This window comes from Zingiber officinale, chromosome 8A (assembly GCF_018446385.1).
Source record: "Zingiber officinale cultivar Zhangliang chromosome 8A, Zo_v1.1, whole genome shotgun sequence".
Lineage (NCBI taxonomy): Eukaryota > Viridiplantae > Streptophyta > Magnoliopsida > Zingiberales > Zingiberaceae > Zingiber > Zingiber officinale.
The window spans coordinates 66,462,863-66,485,004 of NC_056000.1; the positions used below are offsets into that span (position 1 = coordinate 66,462,863).

Sequence of the window (22,142 nt, forward strand, 5' to 3'; positions counted from 1 at the left end):
ATGTCGTCCACATAAACTTCTAGATTCCGCCCGATCTGCTCTCTGAATACTTTATTCATCAAGCGCTGATAGGTGGCCCCCGCATTCTTCAATCCGAACGGCATCACATTATAGCAATAAGTGCCGTCGGCCGTCACGAAGCTGACTTTTTCTTGATCTTCACAGGCGAGCGGCACTTGGTGATAGCCCTGGTAGGCGTCGAGCATACAGATTAATTCGCATCCGACCGTAGAGTCCACCATCTGATCTATCCGGGGCAGAGGATAAAAATCTTTCGGGCAAGCTTTGTTGAGATCCCGAAAATCTATGCACACTCTCCACTTGTTGCCTGGCTTGGAGACTAATACTACGTTAGCCAACCAGCTCGGGAACTGCACCTAGCGTATATGGCCGGCCTCCAGAAGTTTTTCCACCTCCGCTCGGATGATGGAATTCTGCTCGGCGCTGAAGTCCCTTTTTCTTTGCTTTGCGGGCCGTGCGTCCGATCGGACATGTAGCTCATGCTGCGCTATGCTCGGCGAAATTCCAGGCAGCTCATGCGTCGACCAGACGAAGACATCGTGATTTCTTCGGAGGCATTGGATCAGCTCCTCTTTCTGCTTCTCCTCCAGATCGGACACAATAAAAGTCGCGGCCTCCGATCGGGTTGGGTGAATCTGCACTTCCTCTTTTTCTTCATAAATTAAAGAGGGTGGCTTTTCGGTGATGGCGTTTACCTCGATCCGGGGCGCCTTCCGAGCGGAATTGGATTCTGCTCGGACCATCTCAATGTAGCATCGCCGAGCTGCTAGCTGATCTCCCCGTACTTCTCCCACTTTGTCCTCTACGGGGAACTTGATCTTCTGATGGAAGGTTGAGACGACCGCTCGGAATTCGCTGAGCGCCGGTCGTCCCAAAATGACGTTGTAGGACGAGGGAGAGTCGACCACCACGAAGTTTGTTGTCCTTGTCCTCCTGAGCGGCTCTTCTCCCAGCGAGGTAGCCGACTGGCTGAACTTCGTTACCCGTAAACCCGTAGAGCGGAGTTGTCATGGGCAACAGCTCGGCTCGATCAATTTGCAGCTGATCGAACGCCTTCTTGAATATGATGTTGACTGAGCTCCCTGTGTCAACAAATACGCGGTGAATAGTGTAATTGGCTATTACTGCTTTGATGAGCAGAGCATCGTCGTGGGGTACTTCAACTCCTTCCAAGTCCCCGGGCCCGAAACTAATTTCGGGTCCTTCCGCTCGTTCTTGGCTACAGCCGACCGCATGAATCTGGAGCTGCCGGACGCTCGCCCTTCTAGCTCGGTTGGAGTCTCCTCCGGTCGGCCCGCCAGCAATAACGTTGATCTCGCCTCGGGAAGTATTGCTTCTATTTTCCTCTTCCCGAGCGGACGGTCGAGACCGTTCTCTGGACGCTCGGCGATTCTCCTGCCTTGGAGAACGATGTCGATCGGGAATCTGTTGCCGTGGCCTGTCGACTGAGGGAGACCGTCGTCCGGCATTCCGGGGCACAGGATGAGCCACGAAGGGAAGACTTCGACAATCCCTTGTGTTGTGTGTATCCGTCCGGTGGAAGGAGCAGAACATCGGAGTCCATCTCTTCTTTGGCTTGGGCCGGGCGGCAGCTACCTCTTGCACATGGGACCTGGCGTGGGGGGATCGGATTGCTTCGGCCCTTGGTCCTCTAAGCGGTTGATGAGCGGCGTGCTGTTTCCGCTCGGCTGGAGTTTCCTTTTTCCTGGCCGCTTGCGCTTCTTCCACGTTGATGTATTCGTTAGCCCGGTGTAGCATGTGATCGTAATCTCGGGGCGGCTTTCGGATGAGTGATTGGAAAAAATCCCCGTCCACTAGGCCTTGTGTGAAGGCATTCATCATGGTTTCTGAAGTGGCCGTTGGAATATCCATCGCCACTTTGTTGAATCGCTGGATGTAAGCTCGGAGCGATTCACGGGCTTCTTGCTTGATGGCGAACAGGCTCACGCTCGTTTTCTGGTAGCGTCGGCTGCTTGCAAAATGGTGGAGGAAGGCCGTTCGGAAGTCCTTGAAGCTTGTGATGGATCCGTCCGGCAACCTCCGAAACCACCGTTGAGCCGATCCCGAGAGTGTGGTAAGAAAAACTCGACACTTTACTCCATCTGTGTATTGATGGAGAGTAGCTATGTTATCGAACTTACCCAGATGATCATCTGGGTCAGTTGTCCCATTATACTCGCCGATCGTCGGAGGCACATAGTGCTTCGGCAGAGGATCTCTCAGAATATCCTCTGAAAATTGGCGATTAATCCTCTCGGGTGATGCGTCCGCTCGGGGGGCTTTCCCCTTTCTGTCATCTCGTCTAGGCATCTCATCCGAAGAAGATCCCCTATCTCTATGAGCTGGTACGGCTTCAGGGGTGCGGAATAGGGCTCGATGAAATGCAACAGTGGCCGGTGGTGCTTCCGCTCGACCACCAGACGCTGATGTTGCTTGCTGCTCTGGCCGCTCGGCTGTGGCTTTCTGTTTTTGCTCCACGAGTTTGGCGGCCCTTATATCGATTAGAGCGTCGAGTTCCTCGTTCGAAAGCGTCACCATGTGTTGTCGTCCAGCCTCGTCCATTGCTTCCGATGGATGCAAGAGCGTTCCCACAGACGGCGCCAAATTGATCATGTCCGAACGCTGAATCAACGGATGCTGGGCACGTGGCGCTCTCCGGGTCGCCGATGTAGATCTCCAGCTAGTCTCACGAAGCTCCGGCGAACCTGCACAGAAGTCGGGCCGGGAAGGGGTTCCCGGCGGCGACCCTCCGACGCTCAAGTCAAGCAAGCAAGCAACAAAGCAGCGGCTCCAAAATTCGTAGAATGCGTACCTCCAGCGAAGTCTGCGGCTCTTTATATAGAGCGGTGAAAGAGCCTCTACACGCCCACCGAGGCGCGTACGTGTCCGCAGCCCATACCCCGGTATGTGTTTGTCAGAGAGCTTACCTGACGCCATACCGCTACAGTCCAACCATGTCTTCGATGGGACAACAGAACACCTCGTTGTCAGACTTGGAGTATGGCCTAGCCATAGGACTTGACGGCTGTCAGAAGATGTTCCTGTCCTTCTTTACCCACCACCGGCCAGAACGTCCGTCCGGCCGGCTGGACGAAGAGCGTCGTCCGGACGACCCTCATCCCCTGCGCCGGCCGGGCGGCACGCCCATCACGTCCCGCCTGTCATTTGCATTGATATGCTGGGGAGATTTCCGGGCGGGTGCTACGTAAGGACTGTTAGCAGTATGTCACCTTCTCTTAGGCCTTCCACTCGGCTCTTAGCTATTGTTTCATTGAGCGTCGGAACCCCGATCCCTGTCAGGGCGCCTTTTACTATCAGATGTTTACTGGCAGACCGATCGGCTTGCCCTTTTCTCATAAGTCCGGTCGGCTCACCCTTCTTCGACGGACCACCTGGCCTTTTGACCTCCACGTGGCGTTGACCCCTCGTTAGGGGGTCCCGGGCTCTTACCACCGGATCAGGTAAGAAGGTGGGTATAGGTGGGTATAGTACTCTATAATTAAGAGGCTACGATAGGGACCGAGAGGAGGAATTGGTTTTGGTCTCCCGATAAAATTAAGCATCCCGTGTTCGCCCCGAACACACAACTTAATTTTATCAATAATAATTCATTCCACTAGAGAACTATTATTGAACTACCGCACCAATCCCAAATTACATTTTGGGCTCATTCTTATTATGAGTGTGTTAGTCTCCCTGTGTTTAAGATAACAAAAGTCCACTAATTAAGTAAGTTACTGACAACTCACTTAATTAATATCTAGCTCCAAGAGTAGTACCACTCAACTTCATCGTCATGTCGGACTAAGTCCACCTGCAGGGTTTGACATGACAATCCTTATGAGCTCCTCTTGGGGACATTCTCAACCTAGATCACTAGGACACAGTTTCCTTCTATAATCAACAACACACACTATAAGTGATATCATTTCCCAACTTATCGGGTTTATTGATTTATCGAACTAAATCTTACCCATTGATAAATTAAAGAAATAAATATCAAATATATGTGCTTGTTATTATATTAGGATTAAGAGCACACACTTCCATAATAACTGAGGTCTTTGTTCCTTCATAAAGTCAATATAAAAGGAACGACCTCAAATGGTCCTACTCAATACACTCTAAGTGTACTAGTGTAATTATATAGTTAAGATAAACTAATACCTAATTACACTACGATCTTCCAATGGTTTGTTCCTTTCCATCTTGGTCGTGAGCTACTGTTTATAATTTATAAGGAACCGATAACATGATCTTCTGTGTGTGACACCTCACACCATGTTATCTACAATATAAATTAATTGGGCAACTACATTTATTGTAAATGTAGACATTTGACCAATGTGATTCTTATTTTTAGATAAATATTTATACCAAAAGCTAGGCTTTTAGTATACATCCTAACAATATTGTACCAAAAATTTGGTGCGATAATATTGGAGCAACATATCTCACAGCAAATTCAATCTTTCATGCTTGTACAAAACATGTGGAAATTGATTTCCATTTTGTTCGTGAACGTGTGGCAACTCGGCAGTTATCCGTCTCTTTTATTTCTGCTAAAGATCAAATCACTGATATCTTTACTAAGTCATTATCCAGACAACGTTTCAATAAGTTAGCAAGCAAACTCAACGTCAAAGATCTCCCGTTAAGTTTGTCGGGGGTAAAAGAGATAAAAAAAATTATCAGAATTGACCGAATCAAATCACCAAATCAAATTAGTATTTGGACTATTCTAATAATTCTGTTATAATTATTAGAATAATTCTCATAATTATTCTTAGAATAATTCTCAGAATTATTCTTAGAATAATTCTATTATTTAATTGGTCAATTGACCAAGTACTTTTTAAATATTATATATTGTATTATCCTTAAAGCAAATATTAATGAACAATAGATTTTATTGCTCTTATATTATTTCTTGCTCTCTCGTTATTCTTCTTCTTATAAACAGGAGCGGAAGACGATGGCGAAAGAAGGAGCGAGAGCAAGGGAAATTTAGATTTAGGAAAAAATCGAATCACATTATTTTAAATAGAAGGCAGAAAAGAAGAGTGAAAGAATAAAAGTAATTTAATAATATAAAGAAATACATAAGCGTGTCGTTTACGATCGTGTAAGAGCAAAGAAAGCAATCAAGGAAACAGAGAAGCAACATGAGGCAAGGACTTTCGTTGCTTATTGTTGTTGGTGTTGTGCGAGCCAGTGAAAGTGAATGGTGGTGCACGGTGAGCAATCCCCATGAAAGAAATATATATATATATATATATATATATATATATATATATATATATATATTTTGTTGTTGGTGTTGTGCGAGCCAGTGAAAGTGAATGGTGGTGCACGGTGAGCAATCCCCATGAAAGAAATATATATATATATATATATATATAATTTTATAGTTTTAGCCTATAACAGCTCCAATTATATGTAACTGATATAATATAAAATAAATCAATATTAATTAAAAATAAATTATCTATATTTTAATAATTATGATTTGTAATTATTATAATAATATAATAGTAGTTAGTATTGATCTACGATAAAACATTTGTATTGTGGTATTATTAATATGTGAAATATTTATATGGTAATAATTATAACTTAATAGTTGTTACCGTATAAATTAATTTAGAAGCATCAATATGTATCTTGGGTTAAACCCGACAGAAGTTGTTGACTTGCTAAGCATAAACAAAAACCCAATCGATCCATGTTTGAACTCGTTAACATTTTTTTCAAAAAAAAAAAAAACTCAAAGAATATAAAAATATATTTAAAAATTAATTTATAATACTTTCGAACTTATTATGCTAAACACAGCTCAAGTCTGAGTCGAGTCACCCCACTTGACTCAACCCATGAACAAACATAAGCCCAATATAACCCAACCCCTAGCAGGCCATATCAGGCTCGGTCAAATCTATGTTGATTAGTATGATCTTTTATTCTTCTTCACTTATTATTTTAAACATTGCATGAAAACAACTTAATCAGTTCTTCGAAATAAAGTAATACATTTAATTTATTTTTCAATGTGTCGTTTCACACCAAACCAAGTTACAGATTTCTGCAGAGTTCAATCAAAACCAAGAATAATTAGTGTTTAAAAAAACAAAGAAAAAATACAAGAAGTAAAGTCTTACATTTTGCAGGCACGTATCTCCCTTTGTTAAATATTGCTTGTGTTATGCATGAGGAGGCCAGAGCTTGGTGTCTTGGGTGGTGTCCATGACTGCTGGTGGAAGCCATTGCCACATAGCCATGCCGGGGTAAGCAGGGAAGTGAGCTGCCTTATTTGGTGCCGGAACACCGGGAGCAAATGCAGCTGGGGCGGCAGCAGCAGGATGAAATGTGAGAGGATGAGGGATGAAACTTGCTGGAGTCATGGTCATCGCTTTAATTTGTTGTTCTAGCTTCTCTTTGTCGAGCCTCAGTTTCATCTCGTCTCGAAGCTCATCTTTCTCCACCTATGACAGTATGTGTTAACTATGATGAGAGTAAGCATCACTAAATATTAGAAATACAATAGTTCGTCTTGCAAATAGCCTAATTGTTTTGCAAGGATCGAAAGAAGGGGAAAAAAAACATGAACAAGGAATCAGAAAGGAAACTAATTGTTGTCCAGTCTAACTACAGCATGCTCACACAGCCCATCACGCCCGACTACCATAAATCAGAGAAAATAAGAAAGGATGAATATTTTCTCGACATTCCTATGACCAAAATATAACTTACAGCACCAAAAGGAATGACCAAAATATATCTTACAGCACCAAACGCTTTGTAACACATACATTTTGATCTTATTGCTACACCTCCATAAGTGCTAAAGCAATCTGGATAGACATATTCCACCATAGAACAGATAATGGTTCATGTACTAACTTCTTCACAGTTGTTCAATAGAGAAAAAAAACAGAAGGATAATGGTCAAACCTTTAGAAACTTAATCATCTCTTGCAGTTTTTCATTGGATTTCTTGAGTTCTTCTTCTTCTTCAGCCTTTGAAGGGGAGCCTTGGCGCAACGATAAAATTGTTGCCATATGACCAAAAGATCATGGGTTCGAAACCTGGAAACAGCCTCTTGCAAAAAGACAGGATAAGACTGCGTACAATAGATCCTTCTCCGGGACCCCGCATGACAGGAGCCTTTAACTGTGTCAATATTCGAACTACGTCGCTTAGAATAGATGCTTTGTCGGACTTAGGAGCACCAGGATCCAGGATAGAAGACAGCTCTGAGAATCTACATAGTCGAGGAAGTCTCAGATAAGAAAAAAAACCTGTGATTCTGCAAAGATGCTAATTTAGAATGAGCACCTGTCGTTTAATTTATCCCGCCGCATTTTTTCACGACAAGCTTTTGATTTTGGTCCAGCACTGAACTCGTCTCTGGCCCTGCAAAATTATACAAGAACAATTTCAGATACCACGTAAAAGAATGGAACTGCAAAATGCTGCAAACTACCCACTCTAATTTAGGGAGATAAGAAACACCAAAGTTTTTATAAATTTAAGGGCCCTTTGTTTTGTGAAAAGAAATGTTTTCCTTTCTTGTTTCCCAACACTTGACACAATGAAAAAATCATCATCAATGGAGAATTCATCTCCTGAGCAACAACAAATGCGGCTATTCAGGGACAAATACAGTTCCAGTCAGAACAGGCAGCGTTGTTTTGCCACTGACCGATCTTCTCCTCTTATCCCCCGAGCCTCCCCCCTCTACTACTTCCACCAACTATGAACCCCCATGTGAGCCTGTCAAATGCCCCGGAGGGTATCAACAGAGTTGAAAGGAAAATATTTTCCTTGCATCACAACCAAATGGGGGAAAACATTCGATTTTTCCTATAAATGTTTCCAAAGGAAAATACTTTATACATGAAAGTTATTTCTACAAAACAAAACAATATAAGCCTTAGGATCTAATTCAGCAATTTAGCAGCAATAACCATATGTGATTTTGTATCATGAGCTTAATGCTTCCTCAAAATATAAACAACAGCCAAAGCTCCTTTATCCAGATTTGCTTGAACAATGATAATGGGCACTAATTTGCTATCTCTGACTAGCTGTTAAGGAGATTCACATTATAGATATGGAAGTGTAATCAGAGTTCTTCAGAGATGCAGGAGAAAACATGGCACAGATGGGAAAATATATTAAGTTTTTTTGAGATCCTGTATAGATCAAGGTGAAGATCAAAGTAGAAAAGAAAAATGTGTTCAATTAATTCTGCAATAATATCAAATCTCTTGAACCCTAATTTCTGCTGAAAATTTCTGCTGAAATTGCTACTCGTATGAACACAAAATGTGGGTTTCAACATCAGACAGGAACAGTAAGTCCAAAGAACAGTAATCCAGAGACATGGGGAAGCAACAAAGGAACGAAGAACTAAACCCTAGATGGAGAGAAGACCGACCTCTTCCTTGAGTTCTCGACACCAGAAATACCAGCTGCGCAGGCCTCCTCGCCTCCCACCCTGCCAAGCACGTCCCATTCCACGCACATTAAAACACCCCCCAAATGCACAAACGCAAAATCATAGAAGCGGGACGGAGTGGGAGAAGATGACGCACTCGGGGACGGGAGGCCGCATGTCACAGAAGCTCTCGATCGCGCACCGCAGGTCGCCGTTGGATCCGCCGGCGTCGATTCAATAGTCGCCGATGGAGTCGGAAGCCATGGAAGAATCGCGGAACGAGGAGCAACCTCCGCTCCAGCCGATCGAAGAGGGCTTTATTACCATCTCCTTCGTGATCTCTCGAGAAGCGAGCGCCAACCATGGTGAGCTTATTGATTCAACCCCCTTAAACTTCCCATATTTAACCTCACTTGTCAGAGTTTGGAAACACGCACAATTTAATTCTCTGCTTACAATTTTTTAAAATTATTTCAATTTAAAAAAAAACACTTCAAATTTTAATGAAAAATAGTAATTAGAAAATAAAAAATTAAGAAAATCATGAACAAAAAAAGTGAGTGAAGGGTAGAAAGATAGCAATTTTTAAAACTATGAGGTAGGAATTGGGAAATTACAAATAAATTAACGGGATCGTGGTCGGACGTGAGAAATTTGTAACACATGGTGGTGGGTCCACGAGGCAAGATCTTTTGGTTAACATTTTATAATCCAAGGGATATATCATTCGTATTTATGACCAGATTATGATCACGATCCGACCGTAAATAATTACGATCTCTTTCTAGGTTCATCGTCCCTACTAAATTATAGTTTTTATTCAAAGCAAACAACCAGAGGCCATCCGGAGAACATCATCACTCGACACCCAATAACCTGACCATTTATCCACCATCAGAGGCTTCCGGACGGCCTCCGACAGTCCGCTCCAAATAAAAATTATAACCTAATAGGGACGGTGAACCTAAGAAGAAATCACAACCATTTACAGTCGGATCACGACCACGATCCAGACATCTAACCACAAATACGAATGACACATCTCTTGGATCAAAAAAAAAAAATAATCCAGGAGATCTGTGCTCGTGGGTCCACGGTCGGATGAATACTACAAAGTATTGTATAACAGGAGGAATGTTTTTTATCACTATTTATTATTAAAAGAGAGGTCCATCTATTTATTTATTTATTATTAATTCATCACCCTTTTTTAGGGCTCACAATTGGCATCTCAAATTATATCTCAAATGAGCCGAAGTGCAGGCTAGCAATAACTAAGAATGGGTAAAGAAATGCAGGATTTGTCAAGAGAACGGATAAGAGCAATGTTTGCAAGAACAGATGAACAAAGTTTGCAAGAAGCATAATCGTAAAGCACGGTTTGCAAATGGTGCTCACACTATAGAGCATGATTAAGTTTTGCGACACCCTCCATGATATGATTCACTTCGCACGGCCTAGCAATCCTGAGCCGTGGATCAAATTTTGTTCAAAGTATGTTAATGAAAGAGTAGGAGCACAACTAAGCTTGCAAAAGATTGTGTTTCACGGCGAGTCGGGTATATAAACACCAGCACAGATTCAAAAATGAAAAATCCAAGAGGGGGATTTATTAACTTGTCTAATAACTGTATCTCAAGGCTTCTCTGTCTGCCTAAGAATGTACCTGCCATAGATCACTTGAAGTTTAGAGGAGTACATCTTGCGCATCGCACAAGTAGTTTTTGAAGCAAGATGAACTCCAGTAGTTGTTCATCAATCTCAGGCGGCCACCGGCAACAGTCCATTGTGTCTAAGCAGCGGTTCTGGTGAAGGTTCACGCCCTCGGAAGTCGACGAAAACCTAGAATTTGAGCCAGAAATTTAACAAACGTGGTAAACAAGAACCTTGAAAACTTCATTTCATTAAAATTTCGATATAGCAGCTGTGTTCAGGTGTGCGGATCATATAACTGTTGAGAAAGTAGATTGATAATAGATCACTCGTGAGTAATGAATGAACTGTAATGGTTAGGTGGTAGTTGCTTGAACCAAGACAGGGATTTACGAGTCACAGGCAGTAGACTAACAGTAAAGATCACCAAAGAGAGCAAGGAAAACAACATTTCTTAGCAACAGTGACAATTTATTTGGCATACCTGCAGTGGAGATCTTCCACCTCCGAGTGCGAGAATGGTCTCGCGGAACCTGTGACCAGTTTCCTCTATTGCCTGAAGCAGAACATTAAAACACACCAAACCATCAACTAACATATCATGTTAAGCAGCTTACTATACTAGAAAATACTCCACACTTCATTGGATATCAGCAGTAAACAAGAAGCAAACTTAGAAGTGGAAAAAAGGAATTGAATGGAATAAAACACAAAACTGAACACATTCAAGATTAAGTTCATGACTGAAAAGCAAGGTTCAACAACAGAAAGAAAGGTAAATCTTGCAATAAATATATATATTTAACTTCAAATTGTTTCACTATCACCAAAAACAAGCAGTCTGCCTTTTCACACAGCCTAAATAATAGCTTCATCTGGCCAAACATAACAAACGTGCCAAACAGACTCAGTGCTCGGCAACCAAACATGCATGCATACAATAAAAGATTGAAGGAGTTCAAAGTCCTAAATAATACAAAATACAAACAGCTCACTTAAACTTGAAACTAGGCGTCACGCATGCATTTATTTGGTTATACAAACTTTCCCATTTTCTTTTTCTCCGGTTTTACTTTTCCAGGAAAAAGAATATGGAAATCAAAAGGATAAATAAAAAACTGTTCAACTTCTTTAACTTGGCATAGTAAAATTTACTTTCTATATAGATAGTCAATCTTCCAGAAAAATAGCAGAATAACAGGAAATTTGAAAATGGAAAAAATGTTTCCAGACTAGCACAACTAAGCAATCTTTTCCCAGAACATGGCTTACATGATAATGGAGATTACAATCATACAGAACCATTCATAGATGTGACTGAACATACCTTATCACTGTCTAAACCAGCATCCTCAAATGCAGAAAATGCATCAGCTGACAGCACCTCAGCCCACTGTATAGTAGACTTTTCAGAATTCCACAAGAGAATACATTTCAATTTATATCGCAACATTTTGGCTAAAATAACTTTATTTATAGTCACAATGGGTCTGCATTGAAGTCCCATGTTATTGGTGCAAAAAATAAAGTTTGAACATACATCCTAATCCAGATGGATAAACTGTTACTTGAGACAAAGGTTTGCAATAAGAAAATAAAAATTGAACTAGCTGAAAGGTAAATCACGTGTATGAAGACCATCTGGATGTCACAATCAAGATCATGAATTCTTACTTCACTAGATCACTTGTCTGAGGGATTACCCTGTCTTATATTTAACTCTCACTAGTTGTAACTGAGTTTAACAACCCAACTTAAATATCTAATATGAGCTTAACCCAACTATTGACTCAATTGTGGGTCACTCGCAAGTTGAGACAACAAATTGACTCTGGGACATAAAGGAAGTGTCATTCACAGTTTTAAAACTCTTCCACGCCGTTGTATGCATGCATATAATGAAGGGAGTGAAATATACCTTATAACTATAATAACCAGCTGCATATCCACCTAACAGAGCACAACAGAAATCCATTAGCAACAGGACTATAAGATGTAAAACAAAGACTTGGATAGCTGTCATCATGCACAGTTGCAACAAAAATCTAGACAAACCTGCGAATATATGACTGAAACTGCAAAGGAACCTATCTTCTGGAAGAACAGGAATAACTTGTGTCCTCCTTCCGACTCTTTGATCAACATCAAAGATGGATTCAGGTCCATCAGGAACATATTTGGTATGCAGTTCCAAATCTAAACTAGCAAATCTTATCTGCAAAGTAGATAAATGAGTCTAATTCTTCCGTTGTTAATGGAAAACCATTTCTAAATAGAGAAAATGAAAGTCAATTGTCAATTCATTAAAAGCATAATAAACTTTTCATTTTTTTTAGTTTCTCTAAGATAAACCAGACTTGTTAAAGGAAAGAGGGAAATAAAAATACTTCGTCTGCTAAAAGTCAATCAAGACTGTTTTGTCCAGTTCAACTAGCAATTCAAAGTTAACTGGACTGTGACACTACAAAGAATTCGCCATTCACGGTAATGGGTATAGTCAACAAAGCTGGTTCCATGATTGGAAGAGTAATCAGTCAATTGCAACAGGACAGAATGCCAAAAAAAATTATTACCGAGTATCCCACGGGTTAAGATACATGATGCAAAAAGAGCACAACAAAAATGTTACCATTAAACTAAAAGTTACCTTGTACAAAGGCAGATAAATTACATACAAACAGACAAAACCAAGCTGTGCCATGTTACTTTCTTGAATATATAATTGTAGAACTGTAGAAAACCAGATGGGTTTGTCACATAGACAAACAATGGATCTTTTTAGCAGTCGTGCTGCAATCTATGATAACATACAAGTTTATCACTTCGTTGGTCAGAGTTGGGTAAGATCCAGTTCTACACATATGCTGGTCAAATCAATGTATGCCTTTATCCATACCTGAGGTTAAACTATAAAATTTTCATATTCTTTGGAAGAAACAAAATGCCAACAAAGTTTCAGGGACAAACAATGGCATCAAACAAACCAAGTGAAGAAGGCTGAGTTGAACTAAGACTAAAATTGAAGTATGCATATACAAAGATTAGTATCCAATAAAAACAACACTTTTTTGAGTGATAAAGTAACAAGAACTACAAACAAAAATTTCAGAAATAAGAATAAAAATTTCATTGTGAGAGGGAAAAAATATCATAAAAATTACATTCAAGGACAATAAGATAATTAGCACAACCTGACGAAGACTCAAAGACCCAGCACGAAAAGTTTTTGCAGCAAGAAGCCTCCGATACACATCTTCTGGAAGAGGTTCGCCAGTTTCATAGTGCTTTGCAATGCTCATAAGAGTGTTCCTGGCAAAAAAGAGTTGAGCATTGGTGCAATAACAAAAAGAACCTTGATAAACTACAAAACATGAAAAATACTTGAAAAACAGAACAATATAAGTATCAAATTTACAAATATAAGGATATAAGCTCAGTTTTGTTGCCAAGGATGCCATCTATTAATCAGCAATATAGAGGATTCCACTTTGAATTTACAATGTGTTAAAAATAATAATTATATCATTTTGCATTGTTTGATCAGAACAACTAGGTAAAGGCAAAAAAGAACACTTGAGTAGAATATTGAATGGGTGGAACCCTAAAAGATAGAGGTAAGATAAAAAGTTTACAGGCTCATGGTGATTAAAAAACTATTGTATGCACTATAGTGTTCCAGGCGTCCCCGTCTCGGCGGCGCCGGAGGAGACGCGGGACGCCTCCGTCGGCGCCGGAGGAGACGCGGGACGCCTCCAGTGGCGTCCCGCGACACCTTCAGCACCAAAGCGTCGCGCGCGACGCCTTTGGCGGCGCCGAAGGCGTTGCCGAAAGCTTCCGGCGACCCTGCTGGCATCGCCGGACTCTTCCGGCGACCCTTCCGGCGATCTCGCGTAAGCGCGATTTTTTTTCTTTTTTTTAATATTTATTTATTTTATTTAATTAATTAAATTAAACAATTCCTAAGGAGGACGTGGGTTATTTAGAAAAGGCTTTTATAAACCCTAATTAAATTATCCTAATAAAATATATAAAAAATATATTTAAAATTAAAATAAATTTTATTAATTAATATTCTGAAAAAATTAATATTGTAAATTTAATTTAAATTTTTTAAAAAATATAATAATTCTTATTTATATTCTAATATTTTCTTTATTATTTTAAATTTCATTTAAATTTTTAAAAAAAATTAAAAATTCTAAAAAAAATTAAAAATTCTAATTTTTTTTAAAAGAATTCTAATAAATTATATTTATATTCTGATATTTTTTAAAAAAATTTTACTTGATATTTTTTTGCTATTTAAAATATATATTATTTAATTAATAATTAATTAAATGAATAAATAATTAATTTATATAATTATTATTAATATAAAGTAATATCTTGTATTAATTTATATATTTATTATTATTATTATTATTATTATTATTATTATAATAGATACTTCCATTTTAATTTAAATTATTGATATATCAATTCTATTTAAATAAAACTATTTTAAATTATTTTTTCTAACAATATTAAATTATTCAATAATTGAGAACTTATAATAAATCAATATACAATTTATTTTTATATACACCATAAATATATTTATCTTATAATTACTATAGATAAATAAAAAAATACCGAAACTATATCGGCACGGTACGATACGATACCGAAACCGTATCGTTCCGGTCTGAGACCGAAACCTCGGCACAAGTCGAAATTTTAAACCTTGGTTCCAGGTATTTTAAATGTGACCTTCACTTGGTTATGAAGCAATTGACAAAACAAAATAATCTTAATATGAATTTATACCAAACCCCAGAACTCAATAGAAAGGTTCATACTTTGGTTGTCAAAGCAAGAACATGAAAAAATAGTGGAAGATGACCCCTTCTTTTTGTACTTTGTGTTCCACATACAGACTATATTAAAGAGTATTTATCATTGTTAAAAAGTGCAAGGGCAAAAACTGGTGCCATTAAAATGTTGCGCGTGTAAGAGTCAACCAGAAGAAGTGATCGTGAGTATTCAATAAGTGTATACTCCTATTGGCCAATATTATATTAGTCCCTTTGCTGCAAAAATATTTATATCTTCACCTATTACCTATGATAGCACCAGTTCTCCATAAACTGTGATGGAAGCTCAACAGCATCCCATTCTATGCCCCTAATTCCAGAAACAAGGCCTTCGTCTTGTCTAGTGAGCATGTGCTGAAGTGCATGACCGAATTCATGGAACACAGTTTCAACCTAGAACAGAAATCAAAAGATCATAGTTTAATTAGTATTTCAAAAGCTCAACCAACGATAACATACGAAAATAATGAAGCTTAAACTTAGAAAACTACTCGTCCATTTTCTCTAAATAAGTGTACCCAGTAAACACATAAGAAGAGTTCTTAGATTGCCTATTCTTTATGAATCAGAAAGATTAGACATGAAGGTGGATAATCAGCAAGAGAAACTGAAACAGTACCATATGTGTGTCAATTACCTCACGGAATGTCATTAGGCTAGGCTTGTTACCAAAAGGTGGTGTTTGATTGCACACCATATGTGCAATAGGCAGCCTAACAGGAGCACCATCACGTGCCAGCACACAGCTACGAGCAAAGACCTCATCCATCCAAGCTCCATCACGCTTTTCAGAAGGTCGTGAATAAGGATCAAAGTAAAAATAGGCAATCGGATTGTTCAAGGAATCTTTGACAGCATAAAATCTAACATCACTATTCCAAACCTTGCAACATAAAAGATGAAACAGAATGTCAATATGATGTAAAACAACAATAGGGATAGACAAGAAGATAATGCAGGAATTTGCAGTACCGGTGCAAGTCCATCTGCTGGTTCAATGTTAATGTCAAAAAGCTTCTTAGCAAGGGCAAAAAGGCCATCCATTACCTTCGGCAGTGAGAAATATGGCCTCAGCTCCTCCTGTATAAGCAAAAAATGTCACCATGAAGCAAATTCAAATTCTTTTAGCAGGAAAAGAACACTTTGATGCATTAATGGTAGGCAGGTCTATGGCCAATTTGTACAAATCGTCAAGGTTGTCAAATAGAGATTCATTTTGTGAAATGTTTCAATAAGTTCTCAAATCATGAAACATAAAATTAAGATAAACAATTATAAAATATTATAAAATAAGTTAGAAAATTCTACTGTATTCAAAATAGTTTTGATATCTAAAATTTTGTAAAAATATTATAATACTTCATTTAAAATAAAAACATAAATAGAGGAAGTTGATGTTAATTCATAACAAAAATATAAGCTTATCCCCTTCATCTTTGACAATGTAACCTGCCATGACTTCTAAGTTAGTATCAATTTTGCCACCATAAGTTAGTATCAATTTTGCCATTATTATCACTCTAGTACCAATGTGACAAGAAATATTCCTCTCAGCCATTGTAAGGTGTAGGGTTCATATTGGCTATCAACTATATCAAGTGTCTCCATTGATAAGATTTTTTGTGTTAAATTATCGTTAACTTTGAAATTTCACTTTACCATTAAACTTCTATTATAATAAAAAAAATCTTCTTAATTTAATTTCAAGTATATTGAGTTTAATTTAATTTTTGATGGACTAAATTCATTTTTAGTTTGGTTAGATTTAACTTTTAATGAGTTGTTTTTTTAATTGTATAAAAAGAAGATTCATATCGAATCAATGAACTAATCCAAATCATCATGGTTCTTTTCACTTCCAATTCATTGTATCATTTAATATGTGAATCATATCACATTGTATGACATGAATTGTGAATGGTATAATTCCAACAATTATGCAAATCACGGCCTCACAAAGATCAAATGTTAGCAAAATAATTAGGATCACAGTTACACATCAAAACCTAAAGAAATTATTCAAAGGGAATGGAATAGTGAATACTAACCTCATTGATGTCATATTTGGACTCCCGAAGCCTCTCACTCCAGAAAGTAATATCCCAATGTGTCAGTTCATTTGCCTCTGCAGCACCAGCATTACTAGCAAAAGTTTTAATATCTTCCATATCTGCATGCATAAAAGTCTCATCAGCAGGGCATTTCTTTGCCCGTAAGCATTTTAATGTAATTATCAGTTGGCCAGTTTAGTACAATATGACAACCATGCTACTAAAAAAAGAGACAGTAGGTGTCTCATATCCATTACAGAGCCCCTGTTGCAGACATGAAAGTGGAGCAATGTACATCTTGCAAATATATATTGACAGCATCCTTAATAAAACATGGAAGAGGAGTGATTTTGACTCGGTAATTAAATTCAAAGGTATGAGATCAGCTAAACTATTTGATGCAACTCATGTGTGGACTGATGGCAGTAAATCACAATAATATGACTAAATAGGTTGAATTCAATTATATATGCAAAGTATAAGTGTAAGCTTAAGTATATAATTCCTTCTCGCCCACAAGAAGCCTATGAGGCAGTGTGGGTTGTCTCCACATCATAAAGCTTATGTTGTAAGAAGAAATATCCAAGCACATATGCAGTTACATATGTGAGGCCTAAGAAGATTTTTGAAATTGTTAGTAGGAAATGTGATGATAGCTTCATTATCTTGTGCATGCAGCAGGATGCTATTGAATTCATATTTTGATTACAGAAATCCATCTATTAAATGAGGCAATGAAGTTTTTTCTCTGGACTGTTTTAATCCATACACAAATTGGTCCATGGGATTGATATTTCAAGACAAATAACCATTGTTGACATGCAAGCATATGAGGAAACTGTTGGAATTCCCATGAAGATTATAGTAAAGGCAAATGGGAACCAAGGCTCCAAGTGATCATAATCCAATCAAATTGCTGTTTATTCAATATTAATGTTAAATTTTGTAATATAGAGAAAGCCTCAAAATCTTTATAGTTGAATAGAGGAGTATAATTAGGACTCTAGGAGATAACTTGAGAAACTAGCAATCAGAATCATCAGCCAACTACAAACACAATCAAACTCTTAAAATTGGTTGTGATTTGTGAGATGTTGAATAAAGGATCTAATCTGAAGATGGAAATGGTTAAAAAAAACAAAAGCTTGCAATGTGAAAGGAGAAGGCATCTAGACTAATAAGTACACGCTAAGTATGATGATTGATTAGTAATTAGTAGACACCACTGATGATGATTGATTAGTGAACATCTAGACTAATTAGGAAGACATAATATAAAGGAGATGAATCTGAAGATGGAAAAGATGAACAAATCAATGTGTTAATTTAGTTGACATTATAAATTATTGACCTATTTATCATTTAACTCTCATGTAATATTCAATCGGATCCTATAATATTCTTAAAGGAATTTCAGTTCTCATAAGTGTGACTTTTCAAGTAAAATATATATAAGGTGAGAGAAAAAATAATTAAATTGCAACTGGATACAAGGGATTCCTAGTGAAATAACTAAGTCTTTAATCATCCAGGGAAAAGTATAAATTTGTAATAACAAGTAAGCATTATATGAGTATCACTTAGTACCTTGAATAGCAGGATCCCACGAAGCAGTGCGCAATTTTTCAAGAAGCTCATTTGCTCGTTCAACCGTGGCCATTTTCATTGTCATGCTGACCTAGAGTCAGAAAGCATCCCAATAAAAAGATGAAATAATCATTATAAAAAATAAAGAACTTAGTAGTTTTAAAATTGCATAATTGTCACGCACATACCTCGGCATAGTTCTTGTACCCAAGAAGCTTAGCCTTCTCCAACCTCAACTTAAGAATTTGATTAATAATAGGAGTATTGTCAAGATCTCCGCTAGATGAACGTGTAACATAAGCACGATAAACTTCTTCACGTAAAGATCGATTCTTTGCATGTTGCATAACAGACATATAACTTGGAGCATCTAAAGTGATTATCCAAGGTCCATTTTCAGGAGTAGCATTTTCATGTCCCTGATTACAAGGAATGTATTACAAGAACATATATTGCTTCTTAATTGAAAAAATGACCAGATTCAAGAACTATCCCAAGTTATCCAAAAAAACAAAGAATGTTTTACATCATAAGCATTCTTTAATTAATGTTATATGGTGAATAGGAAGATCAACCAAAAGTAATATTAAATAGCTGATATTTTAAATATATACATTCAGCAATAACAGAAAAAAGAAGATATAAAATTGGAGCAAATAATCATGACAGAAAAACAATAAATGGATCAATAACCTTAAACAAGATATTATCAAAACTATGAAACTAGAGTACTTGTTAATAGAAGCCAATAAACATTATAAACAAATTAATAAATAGTTAAAGAAACAACTAATATGAGTGTTGAGAGAGATAATGAACCATTAGAAAGAATAAAAGTGGTTGAGGAGGCACTTGTGCTGCATGCATTTCAACAAGATAGAGAGATACCTTTGATACAGCTGTTTGTGCTGCAAGACCAAGGGCCGTAGCTGGTAATCCTTCAATTTCCTTCTTATCAGTAATCAATTTCTCAAATTTTTTTGTAGCATCCAAAACATTTTCACTAAATTTTTGTGAAAGTTTCTCGAGCTCCTAAAAAAGGAAAACAAGGAATCATGTAATATATATAAGTACTCTTCCAACTTTAAAACAAAATTTCAATTTTATATCATAAAAAATGAAAGCCAAGAAAACAAATCCTATAATAAATATAAATAACTGTCATTCACTAAGCAAATAAATTAGCAAATACAAGCATCCCCAGAGCAACAATCATTAATAAATATTTAAGTTAAATTTAAGGAGCATGTGTCAGTTTATAATATAGTCCATTATATTTAAGTATTAAACATCCAAAATTAAAACCCTGAGTAATCATGATAGATTGTGTGGTTTATGCTATTGTGAAATAAATATTAAATATTTGTGTGATATCAATAGATCCCAAAGTAAAACTTGACGTCAAATAACATCATGTTTATGCATCTTACAAGCGCACAGAATTCTAATGTTTTCAATGCATGATTAGGCAGAAGCCATTATCATTGGCAAAATTTCAAATAAAAACAACCAAGTCAATGGAATCATTTGATATAGACAAAAAATCTGAACAATCAGATGCCGAGGCAAAGGATTACTTGTTCAATTTCATTAAATTTCTTTTTGAGTTCATCTTCAAGAGCAACACCATTCAGAACAGCTTCCTTGATTTGACCTGCAAAAGAAACGAACATGTTTAAGGGAAGAAGGAATCATCTGGAAGCTAACATTATCTAACTTGGAAATTTGTGTATACTGCAACAATTCAGAAGAATTGATTAAATAAATGAAGAGAACATTTTACAGATCACAGCAGTGAAGTGGTGTATCTAACTGTATTTTTTAAATATAAAATATATTAATTAAAAATTAAAATATTAAACATGAATATTTAAAAAATAAACAAGATAAAAAAATAATCTTTTAAAAAAAGGAAAAGATATGAAAATAGATAAATAAATAAATAAAAATTTTATTATAATTTTTAAATTAAAATAAATGAAATATAAAATTAATTAGATAATTTTATTAGGGTTTAATAAAGTCTCTTTAGATTATCTCCACCATAACTAGGAGTTGATTAAAATAATTAACCTTCGCCCGTTTCGGCACGGCACTTTAAACCATGCAAGCAAGAAAATCCATTGATCTACAAGATAGACATGATTGTAGCCTTACAAGTAGCATGCGCCATTATAAAATACAATTTATTGTTCCTTGGTCACAAATCAATAGAGGATAGAATGAAATATGTTCCTGTTAACAGGAGAAAAGCTCATCTCAAATGTTGGAGCATAAAGAATCACAGTAAATTCATTGATTGATACATCATTGGCTAGAGGAGGAAGAAAAGAATATTTAATGGTGATAAAAGTTCATCAATCAGATGCTCCTACAAGTAGAAATAGAAATGACAGTGGAGTATGGCATGTTACCATCTACTATACGTTTACGGGCGTCACTAAGGGTTGTCCACGATGATGAATTCTGAATAGCCTTGAATGCATCATATATAGCCTTACTCTGTCCCAATCTCAGCTGAAACTTAACTTTCTCTGGCTGTTTAAGCAATTGCAACATGGCTCTGTCTTAGAAGAAAAATGTAGAACAACCAACTAGAAAGTATAAGGAAAAATAAATTAATTAACACCATGATATCTTTCACATTATCAATGAGATCGTACTCAACATTTTGAGTGAGATAGAAGCAAAAGTGTGTAGAATTAGATCCTACAGAGATAAGAGATGACAGTGTCGAAGATGAAACGGACCTGGACTTCCTCAATAGCAGATCGAAGCTCAGGTGAATCCTTGACGGACTTCAAATGGTTGACGACGCCCCAAACCACCTGCAACCGATCCACAATCTTCTCTAACGGTTCCACCAGTTTGGGCCACGTCGGCTCCACTATCCTCTCTAACTCCACCAGATCCGCATCCTGTACCATTCAGATCCCATCGATCATGCTGAAAACCCTAGATTAACAAACCCATACACAGACTCCAAACAAACAACAAAAAAGGAAGCAAATGCAAATGATGCAATCCTACGATCAATCCAGGTGAGATAGGTAACTAGGGGAAGAAAGTACGAGTTTCTTCAGGAGCTCGAGGATTCCAGGGCGGACGTGCTTCGGCTCGACGGTATCGAAGGGAGGGAGAGCGAAATCTTGGAGGAGAGGATTAGAATCGAGGCTTTCGTCGGAGGCAGCGGCCATGTGGGCGGCGGAGCAGTGGACGGGGATGGTAGATTTGCCGCGGCGGTCGAGGCAGAAGGAGAAGGAAGCGGACCAGAGAGGACAAGGGAATGATTTCGATGGGCGATGACGTTGGGAGGAGGCGGCAGAGAGGAGGCGGCGCCGGTGGTAGGGAATGGAGGAAGCCGAAAGGCGGCGGAGGGGGAGGGAGCGAGTGATGGAAGCGAGGAGCATCATGGTGGATATGAATAGGAATCGGAACACAGTCGCGTTCCGTAACGGCCGAGCCATGCCGAACCGGCCCAGGATTCGATTTGTATGGTTGGTGTTTAATTGATGGGTTAAAAATAAAAAGCATTA

The 22,142-nt window shown here is 38.0% G+C and overlaps 2 protein-coding genes across 2 annotated transcripts; both read right to left on the reverse strand.

The window, feature by feature from the left end:
* Positions 1 to 6,040: 6,040 nt before the first annotated feature.
* Positions 6,041 to 10,228, reverse strand: LOC122009343 (transcription factor ILR3-like). The gene is made up of 7 exons (XM_042565461.1): positions 10,129 to 10,228; positions 8,620 to 8,855; positions 8,463 to 8,522; positions 7,358 to 7,435; positions 7,181 to 7,283; positions 6,973 to 7,038; positions 6,041 to 6,503 (listed from the first exon to the last, which is right to left on the reverse strand). The coding sequence occupies exons 2-7, from the start codon at positions 8,637 to 8,639 to the stop codon at positions 6,222 to 6,224; spliced, it is 609 nt and encodes a 202-aa protein (XP_042421395.1). The 5' UTR covers positions 8,640 to 8,855; positions 10,129 to 10,228; the 3' UTR covers positions 6,041 to 6,221.
* On the reverse strand, positions 10,051 to 22,100 carry LOC122009341 (probable cytosolic oligopeptidase A). Its single transcript, XM_042565459.1, has 17 exons — positions 21,678 to 22,100; positions 21,357 to 21,524; positions 21,021 to 21,144; positions 20,184 to 20,260; positions 19,495 to 19,638; positions 18,795 to 19,025; positions 18,607 to 18,697; positions 17,017 to 17,138; positions 15,941 to 16,048; positions 15,606 to 15,851; positions 15,216 to 15,361; positions 13,307 to 13,424; positions 12,171 to 12,330; positions 12,034 to 12,065; positions 11,443 to 11,508; positions 10,600 to 10,671; positions 10,051 to 10,304 (listed from the first exon to the last, which is right to left on the reverse strand). The coding sequence occupies exons 1-17, from the start codon at positions 22,071 to 22,073 to the stop codon at positions 10,224 to 10,226; spliced, it is 2,382 nt and encodes a 793-aa protein (XP_042421393.1). The 5' UTR covers positions 22,074 to 22,100; the 3' UTR covers positions 10,051 to 10,223.
* Positions 22,101 to 22,142: the final 42 nt, after the last annotated feature.

Coding starts and splice junctions, on each gene's coding strand:
- LOC122009343 (XM_042565461.1), bottom strand. CDS start 8,639: ATGCGGCCTCCCGTCCCCGA. Junction 7,284..7,357: donor CGGGATAAATTAAACGACAG/GTGCTCATTCTA, acceptor TCGACTATGTAG/ATTCTCAGAGCTGTCTTCTA. Junction 6,504..6,972: donor AGATGATTAAGTTTCTAAAG/GTTTGACCATTA, acceptor ATACTGTCATAG/GTGGAGAAAGATGAGCTTCG.
- LOC122009341 (XM_042565459.1), bottom strand. CDS start 22,073: ATGGCTCGGCCGTTACGGAACGCGACTGTGTTCCGATTCCTATTCATA. Junction 21,145..21,356: donor CTGCTATTGAGGAAGTCCAG/GTCCGTTTCATC, acceptor TTGCTTAAACAG/CCAGAGAAAGTTAAGTTTCA. Junction 12,331..13,306: donor GGTCTTTGAGTCTTCGTCAG/GTTGTGCTAATT, acceptor TCTACTTTGCAG/ATAAGATTTGCTAGTTTAGA.